Genomic DNA, 9,786 nt, shown 5'->3' with positions numbered 1-9,786 from the left:
GACAGCTCTTGTTATTGGCTTTAGGGCCAATGAAAATGGCTTGGGCAGGAGGTAAGAAAGAACAGAAAGTGGAAGTTTTAGTAAGGTCAGGCAAGAGGACGCATAATCCATTCTTTACTCCTGCAAGAATGGAAGAGAAAGGGGTATACTGAGTAAACGGTCAGGATCTGGAAATAGATGATTTGGTTATAGTGAGGTATACCAGCTAAAACATGCATCATGAGTCACATCTTGTTCCTCATTAAAAGACATGTGAAAATATTCTTACTCTGGACTCTATTGCTATGATTCTCTCCTTTCTAACTTACTTGACTGAGACTTGATGCTTTGAATAGCACTCTCATTTTCTGCACAGGTGGCCACATTTTGGAATCTAATTGGGGCTAAGAAGATGGCCCCTACTCTTCTTTGGACCCATCTTCTCCAGCTCTCCTTGTTACTCTTCTCTCCACCTCTCACCTCACGCTACCTAATAGCAATGTGTTTGGAGAGAGTAGATGAGCCAGCAGTAGTGGGTGACATTGTAAATAAATAAACTATTGCCTTCCAGTTGCTCGTGTGAGTTTCCATATCCAACAGTCTTGAAACCAAACTGGCTATGCTACTCGTACATTACTCTGTGCCTCTTCCCTAACCTGGTGTCTTTTAGTTTTTTACCTTGCTTTTAGTTACTTATCAGATGGTATTTCTTGGGATAGACTACTTCAAGAGCAAACTCTGGTATTATAGTATTTCTTGGATGAGGAGAGTTAAGACACAGACTTGGGAAAGACAAGAAAATAAAGAAGCCAATATATATGCCAGCTTTGTGCCAGGCATGATGTTAAGGACCGTTTTAATTCTTATACAATTCTGCGAGGTAAGTGGTCTTATTGCTTTGGTCGTTGGGGAAACTAAATCAGAGAGAATTTATGTACATTGGCCAAAGTCACATAGTGGGACTAGGATCTGAATCCAGCATGTCTGAATTTAAAACATTTTTGGTTGACTCCAAAGCTCCCAGCCCACATACCAAGGAAGTCCAAAAAAAGCTAGGATAGAAATGCATCTCTGGAGGTCAGGTGCTCCTCGCCTGTGTTCCCTGCTTCCTTGAACTGTGCTTTGAGGGAAGGTGGGTGGGCAGTTCTCGCTAAGAAACTAAACTCTGCAGTGATGCAGGCTTCAAGTCTCTCTGAATTTTAGTTTGTCCACCTGTTTCAGTAGAATGTGTTTCTTGTTGGCCAACATATTCTCTCTTTTAAAATTGGAGCTAGGGTTTGCTTTTAAGAGACTGCCCACTTGAAGTCCAGGTGAAGTTTTAATGCTTAAAAAAAACTGAGGCCTCAGAATCGCTTCAGGCATTCACATAAATAAAGGTGCTTGGTGCTAGAAAGTAACATATGAGCCATCACTTCTCACACATCCTCCAGGAAGGTGACGAAGTATCTACAGGAAGGTGGTGGCACAGCGTGGAGAGAATGCAGCCTTGAAACCAGTAGGCTTGAGCTCTGTGCCTTCCCAGCCAATGTGACCTTAGTTGTGCTCTTTAAACACTTAGCTTCAAAATTTCCGTTTGTAAGATGGGGACGAAATAACATCTAGTTCGTAGTGAGCCTTGTAATGCACTGTACCCAGTGCTTGGTAAACAGGAGGCCGTCAGTATACATTATTTTGTACTTTCATATGCCGGACCTTAACCTAAATCATGGAGGAAAACGGGATCCTGATGTTTTCCCGTGAACTAACAGAGAAGAGTTTGGGGTGATAATACCCCTCATTTTAGGCCTGGTGGGTAAACAGCAACTCAGTGGGACCCCTCTGTGGCAGTGCAATTACTGATTGTGACATGATCGGGACCTAACAAAGCGTTCAGTGCAGAGACATAACAGTGATGTCGATAACCTGATATACACAAGAGAGAAACAATGAAGATAAGTCAAGAGCATTAAAACAGAAAGCATAGCAGAATAAAACGGTGTTTGAATCCAGGGTCACTCATAGGTTTGAAGGAATTGACATGTAAGAAAAAGTGAATTATTAAATGAATGAGATATTAAAGATACTAGGTAGAAAGTGGCAATGTGTTATAGATACAGGAAAGCAGTTAATTTATTATATGTCACTAACCAATTTTTAAATAAATTACAGCGATGTTGCTTAAAAACTCCTTGAATTATGATTGCTACACCAAGAGTATATTTTCATTCCTCTTTCTGAGACTTCTCTGATTCTTTTTGCCTTATTCTTACATGTTAGATCTACATTTTATTTAAAATTATATTTTGATTCTGTGTTAGAATAAAAAAATTAGAGTCTGTATTTTATTCAAAATTATATTTTTATTTTGCGGTAGAATCAAAAAAATATAGCATCGAAATTACATTTGATTCAAAGGGTCCAGCATGCATGGGAATAATATTAAACTCTATTTTTATTTCATTTTTTAAGGACAAAAATTTTATTGCTATAATTCTATCTTACAAGAAAAAAGAACACCCATATTGTCATGGGTTGTTTTGATGTAACAATGAAAAAGAGAACTAACCTTGATTGATCATTTAATTTTGTCAAGCTCTGAGCTAGTCACTTTATAGGAGCTTATATATGTTATTTCATTTAATTCTTTCATTGAATTTATGAGGCCTGTATTCTGTCTCTATTTTGCAGATGAGACAATTGTAGATCAGAGAGGTTAACTATTTTACCCAAGACCTTTGGGTAGTGATTAATTTGCAGTACCTTAAACAAATAGGTACTTATTGGACACGGCACCTATCACTTGTAGTGGCTTAAACAAATAGGTGCTTGGTATCTCAGAACAAGGCACTGGAGATGGAGACTGCTGGAGGTGATTCAGTGACTCAGCGATGTCAGGCCTGACCTCTGGGACTCTTGTGGTATTTTTGTCATGATTGCGAGGGGTTTACCCTAGTTCTAAGCATTCTGTCTACACTCAAAGAAGGAGAAGCAAGCTGGTGGGGATTAGATCAGGAAAAGTCTTCCCTAACCTTGATCTCATGAGCTCAAATAATGACACATGGCCAGGTCTGGGTAGGGGTGTTGTGAGGCTTTCTGGTGGAGGTGGCAAGGGGGCAGGGTTGAGAACAGCTTGGGGTTTAGTCAAGTGTCTCTCAAAAGAAGTAAGTGACAGCCTGGAAATTCAGCCAACGTTAGTGTGATTCAAAAGCCCAAACCTCTCTAACCTGTCATTGCTCCTGGTGTACACCAAACCCTGCTTTTGTGCCCTTGGCTCAATCTCCTCACCTGTCCTCCACAACTAAGACCTTGGCTCATCAGTTATTTCGATTTTTCCCCTTAATTATCAGCTTATTACTACTCTCTGCTGGTATCTTCTCTCTGGCTTAGTGATGTCTGGAAATGTATTAGGGGATTTTTTTTTTTTTTTGCTGTCGTAATGACTGGTTTTGTGTGCGCGCGCCTGTGTGTGTCTCTGTGTGTCTCTGTGTGTGTTTGTGTGCGTGTGTATGTGTGTGTGCGCGTGTGTGTGCTTCTGGCACTTAGAACCTGGAGATCAGCCTTGTTAAGTGTCGTGAAATATGTGTGACAGTACTCAGCTGTCAAGAATAGTCTTACTCAAAATGCCAGTTTTTCCCTCTTTGAACATGCTTGTCTTTCTCAGATTAATAAACTAACATGAAAGCTTTTCTTGACCCAGATTCTCCTCCCCTTCTTTCCTTTTTTTCACAGTTCAGCTCCTTAAAGGATAGTCTAAAATTGCTGTTTTCTCTTCCTCACCTCTCACTTTCTACAAAATGCCAAATCCAGTGGACTTCTCAAGCTGTTTTTGACCTTCTGCAGCATTGAGCACTATTGACCCTTTTAGTGCTATTCCAACAATTACGATGACAAGAGTAATTAGATTTATCACATTTTGGTGACAATGGGAATGAGAGAGAGTAGACTTTAGAATATGGATGGGTCATATAAGTGGAAATGTCTAGTAAGCAGTTGGATTTGGAACTGGAGATAAAGAGAATGATTTGGACCGAAAATATAGATATGAGCCTCATTAGCAAGGAGAGGGGAGTTGAAACTAGGAGTGTGGCTGAGATGACTCAGAATTAACAAGTGGAAGGAGGAGGGAAGTCTGTCAAGGACAGAACCTAAGGGTGCACCACCATTTGAGGAATGGCCAGAGGGGGTGGAGATAATACAGGAGCTAAGATGGAATTATTAGATAAGATGAGACCCAGAAGAAAAGGAAAGAGAGGCATTACAGAAACCAAGAGTGGGTTCTAAGAAGGCAGTAGTTAACCCTCCCTTTCCCTCTCAAGGGCTACGCAGACAGTAAGGAAGCCTTGTTATGTGCGTCGCCTCCGCTCCATGCACTGCCATGACCTCAGGGCTGGCACTCCTTTCTTGTCTGCACTGCCACAAACATGGTCACTTACCTCTGTGATTCTTTAGAAAATCAAACCTGATTGTTACACTTTCACTGAAAACTCCGCACTGGCTTCCCACGGCGTGGATACGACATCCTCTTAGAGCTGTTCCAGGGCCACCTCTCCAGGATTTTCTCATAACCTCACGGCCCTTGAACAATAAGGTCAAGACACACTCAATTATTTACAGCTCCCTGAATGGTCCTGGCTGTTGCACATCTCTGCGCCTGTTTGTGCTGCTTTCTTTCTTTAGACTATCCTCTTCCTTGTCCACCCAGAAATGCCTACTCACTTTTTGAGAGAAGTCGTGGCGCTTCTTCTGTGAATTCTTTTCTGACTCTGATCTTCATAGAATTTACCACTCTTTTTTGCAGTCCACCTATGCCCTATTTAGGCTTTTACTGTAACTGTCTTGTTTACCTTTCTGTCTCACATGGTATTCAGCGGGCTCATTGTGGGCCAAGCCACGATTTACTGATTTTCATATTCCCAGCCCATGTCATAATGTCTAGTGCATAGTAACAGGTAACTTTTATTAAACAATTAACAGTGATTAAACTGTACTCTCTGTATACACACTCTAGTGGGTTGAATGGTGGCCCCTCGAAAATACATATCCATGTCCCAACTCCTGGAATCTGTGATTGTGACCTTGTTTAGAAAAGACGGCACTCTTTGCAGATGGAATTAACTTAAGGATTTTTATCATGAGATCATCTTGGATTAGCCAGGCGGGCCTTCAATTCAATGACAAACATCCTTAGAAGAAATAGAAGAGAAGACATAGACATAAGGGAGAAGTCCTTATGACAAGAGACAGAGGTTGGAATTATTTAGCCACAAGCCAAGGAAGCCACCAGAAATTAGAAGAGGCAAAGAAAGATTCTTGCCTAGACTCTTCAGAGGGAGCATGACCCAGGTGACTTCGATTTCAGGCTTCTGGCCTCCGGAACTGTAACAAAATACATTGGTTGTTTTAAGCCACCAAGTGTGGGGTAATTTGTTATGGCAGCCCTAGGAAGGTAATACACACACCACAGCCAAGAGGGGGAACTCTGAAATCTCACTGCCTAGGTTGTTTCCAGGCTCCACCATTTACTGGGTGACCTTTAGCAAATTACTTAACTTCTCTGAGCCTTAGGGGCCTGGGACAATGCTGAAAGGCGAAGTGTCAGTGTTCTGTTTAGCTGTCCACAGCACAGGCCTTGGTGGAACTGTGGGACGGTGAAGTCTGTCTTTTAGCCCTAGTTTTTCCCTTTCTGCACTTTTCTCTCCTTGTGTTTGTTTCTGCTTCTCTGTTCTGTGCGTGCATGTGCATGTGTGTGTGTTTTCGAATGTGATCGCTGGTATCTTTATCCGTTCCAATACCCAGGCTGGTGCATCTCACATGAGGCTGCTCTCTTGATCCAAAGTGCCCACGTTCTCAGATTTTCCTCTTCTTCACTCCCAGGTCAGAACCCCTGCTTCTTTGCCTTTTATCTCCTTTCATTCTATACTTTACATAGTCTTTATCATGTCTGTAATTAATCATAATAGGTTATTTTTAGTTATCTGTCCTGCTAGACTACAAGCTTTGTAAGGGCAGGGACTGTCTTTTGCATTTTTGCATTCCCCAGACCCTTGACACATAGTAAGCCCTTAATACATGTTTATTAAAGGTATGGATGGATTAATTATTTCGGTACGGCAGATGTCAGTTGCAATTAAGAGAAAAATATTTTAAACTCAAATGAAAATGGATGGTAGGATTAATCTCTGGTTATAGGCAAATACGTTCCTTATCTCTCTCTAGGCTACTGTCTCCGTCACCCTTGCTTTCTTCACATCTGCCTGATATCAGCAATCGACAACTTGGCACTTGCAGCTCAGGTTACAATACTCATGTCCACTTTCTTTCTAACAAACAGACTTGGCAAAAGGGCCGTCTCAAGGCAGGACTGCAGTCTCTGGTAGCAAAACAGAATTTCCATCCTGCAAAGCAGTTGGGTGCCAGTGCTAATCTTTACTAGCCCTCTTTTGAAGGAGAAAGCAGAAAGAAATAACCATTTTTTAAAAGTTTCAAAAGATAAAATATGCAATTCATCTGACATGCTAATCAGCAAGATATCACCAACTAAGTTTAATCAATGCAATTAAGTTTCCAAAGGTAGTAGCAAGAGATTTTGAAACTTCCTTTGGCAAACAACATCCTTTCTCATTTACTTATTCATTTATTTGAAAAATGATTATTACGCATCTCATGAGTGTCAGGAACTGTGCAAGGTCCTGGAGATAGAGTCAATATGAGAGACATGTCTTCATGATGCCCTGACTGACAATAAGCAGACACATAAATTAAACACTAATATGTAAGTAGTGGTAAATGCTGTGATAAAAATAACAAGAAGGGATACTGTGGGCTGTTTTAGGTAGAGTTGTCATGGAGGGTCTCAGAGGAGGGAGCACTTGAGATTTGGATGGTGAGAAGGATCAAGACGCGTGAAGATCTGAGGAACAGCATTTTGGCAGAGAGAAAAGCAGGTGGGAAGGCTTTGGAGAAGGAGCATGTTTGGTTTGTTTTTGTTTTTGATGAGTAGCAGGGAGGTCAGTAGAGTTGGAGAGTGGGCAGTGTGGGTAGTGATTGAAGGTAAGGTGGAAAGGGACTCTAGGGCCAGATCACGTGGGACCTGAGGGTCTTGGCACGAGGTTGGATATTTTTCAATTTCATTCTAGAAGGTGTAAGAAGAGAGTGATGTACATTGATGTAGCATCTTTTCAGAGGGAAGCATTTAGTGCAGTGGATGGAATATATACCTTGGAGCCATTTCAAGTCTTGGCTCCACCTTTCTGAAGCTGGGTGACCTCTTGCCCTGTTGTGTGACTTGTGTGATGTTTTTTTTTTTACTCGTTTTGGATGGGGTTAATACTCATCAACCTTGAAGAACTATTGTGAGATAAAATGAAATAACCTTTCAAGGATTCATTACTCTTCCACCTGGATTTGAATAATAATAGCTGCTATTATTATTTCTAGTAGTATTGAAATACAAATTCCTTTTAAATCAGGCATTACTTCCTTTCGATATACCTATGAATTATGCAGTTTTTTTGTTTTATTGTTTTTATAAAATTTGTTTACAAACTTGCAAACAAATTAGCAAAGCAGTGTAGGAAGGTAGAAACAATATGGTTGGCTTTACTCTAACTAAATAGCTGCCTCTCCTTTTGAGTCCGAGTTCCTGTGCACCGGTGTCCCGTGGCCAGTTCCTGAACTTGTGTCTACATAGTTACAGCCTGTTAAAATTTCCCCTCTTTCCGAATGGGGGTGATGCACTGAGAAGCGTACCAGAGGGAATGGAGCAGCCAGGGTAAGATTTTGAGGTGAGGGGCGTGGGCATTGACAGTGGGACGCAGTGTAACGGCTCAGCCAGTCAATGTAGCCTGCCTTGAAATGAAGATGCCTGGCACACCCACAAGTCCTCATGGCCTGCCACCATGTGTCTTGGGTACATTCTGTTGCCTTGACAACATGTCATCCAGAATTGTAGAGAGGAGCAGCCTTCAACCTTTCGGTGTCACATTGCTAGGGTAATAGACCTTGTGGGAAACCAGGCTTCGCTGTCCTTTCTATGTGCTGTTGCCACCCACCCCTCTCTCCTACTCCTCCTGCCTATCCTTATGCCCACCGCCTTCTGTCTGCATTCTTACTTCTTTTGCCTTCATCGATTCATGTTGGCATAATCCTCCCAGCTCCCTCTAACCCCTTTGCCTTTCATTCTTTTACCATTCCACTATTCTCATTACTAATAAATGCAAATGTTGCAAATTCTCAAAAAATAAAGCTGCATAACATAATAAATTAAAGGGATGATGAGAATGAAGGAGTTCAAAACTATCCAGAAAGCAGGGAACGGAACTTGATAGTTTCTGTAGTTGAGTTGAATAGTGTACAGTAGTAATTCTTAAATTGGGTGGACCTTAAAATCAACAGAGAAGTTTTAAATAATAATAATAATAATAATAATAATAATAATTATTATTATTATTTTAAATATAGCTCCTTCCATTCCATTCTCAACGATTCTGATTTAATAAGTTTGGAGTAAAGCCCCAGTAATTTCTATTTTCACAAAGTAAGTTCCCCCAAGCAGATTCTGAGATACTGGCTGGTTTAGGAACCACTGGCGAGTAGATCATGGTACGTTGTTTAGGTTATAAAGTTTTGTGATGGATCGGGATCTGTCTGTTGGGCTTTCTTTTTATGGTTTTCAGAGCAGTATATTCATGTGGCTGCCTAATAATGATTAAGAAAGAGGAAGAGGAGTTGGAGAAAGATGAGAAGAAGCTAAAGGAGATGAGGAAAAAAGCCAAGGAAAACAGAAGGGAGGGAGCAATGTGACAATGACAGGTGGAAGCTGTGGAACTGGGTGTGGGGCCATCAACCATCAGATGTCAGGCTCAAGGATTCTCTTGTCTCTGACTTTCAGGTGGAGTGCAGGCTAAGTGTCTTACTCTAGAATCGATTAACATGCGCTTTTGGGTGTGTTTTGAATCCTGGATTTTTCCTGGTTAGTAAGAGACTAGGGTAGGGGAGATCTGGAATTTCAGAAGAAGTCAGCTTCGTTCTGTTTCATCCTTAAAAAAAAAGAGAAAAAGTGCTTTCCGGCAGTGATGACCTCCTCACGAGAACATGCCTCTCGCCAAGGACCTCCTCCATCCCTCTCCAGAAGAGGAGAAGAGGAAACACCAGAAGAAGCGCCCGATGCAGAGCCCCAACTCCTACTTCATGGACGCGAAGTGCCCAGGATGCTATAAAATCACCACCGTCTTCAGCCATGCCCAAACTGTAGTGTTGTGTGTTGACTGCTCCGCTGTCCTCTGTCAGCCCACAGGAGGAAAAGCAAGGCTTACAGAAGGACACTCCTTCAGAAGGAAGCAGCACTGAAAGCACCATGAATTAAGATGAGTGAGGAACCATCCCAATAAACACATTTTGGATACTAAAAAAAAGGAATAAGTGCCTACTGCACGTTAGTGCTACGTTTTAATGAGATAGGGCTTTACATGCCTTTAGCCAGTTTAAACCTCAAAGGAGCCCAGGATTTAGGCAGTAGAATTACTCTCCTTCTTTTACAGATGAAGAAGCTGAGGATTGAAAAGGAAAGTAACTGGCCCACAGTCACACACTAGTAGTGGCCGTGTGGAAATGAGACCCATCGTCTGATGGATGGTAACACCCGTGGCGTCCCCCGGTATGCTGCACTTCCTCTTGAACACTTTCGTTTATGCGGTCTTCGTGGGACATGTAGCTTAGCCCGGAGGGAATACCCCAGCTGTCCAAACAGCAGTTAGCTGGAACTTGGGCAAAGCAGTTCCTCTCTCTCCCAGTGGGTCTTGATTAGGACCTAAACATTCAGCACAAGAG

At 41.8% G+C, this 9,786-nt stretch overlaps 2 protein-coding genes across 2 annotated transcripts in view; both read left to right on the top strand.

The window, feature by feature from the left end:
- The window catches only part of GRIN2B (glutamate ionotropic receptor NMDA type subunit 2B), a 387,278-nt gene that overhangs the window by 116,533 nt on the left and 260,959 nt on the right, over window positions 1-9,786 (top strand). The window lies entirely within an intron of this gene.
- LOC102882470 (40S ribosomal protein S27-like) lies at window positions 9,023-9,362 on the top strand. Its single transcript, XM_006912639.3, has one exon. The coding sequence runs from the start codon at window positions 9,052-9,054 to the stop codon at window positions 9,304-9,306; it is 255 nt and encodes an 84-aa protein (XP_006912701.1). The 5' UTR covers window positions 9,023-9,051; the 3' UTR covers window positions 9,307-9,362.

This window comes from Pteropus alecto, unplaced genomic scaffold (genome assembly GCF_000325575.1).
Source record: "Pteropus alecto unplaced genomic scaffold, ASM32557v1 scaffold103, whole genome shotgun sequence".
NCBI lineage: Eukaryota > Metazoa > Chordata > Mammalia > Chiroptera > Pteropodidae > Pteropus > Pteropus alecto.
The sequence above is the reverse complement of the archived record's forward strand: the minus strand, read 5'-3'. Positions and strand labels throughout refer to the sequence as shown.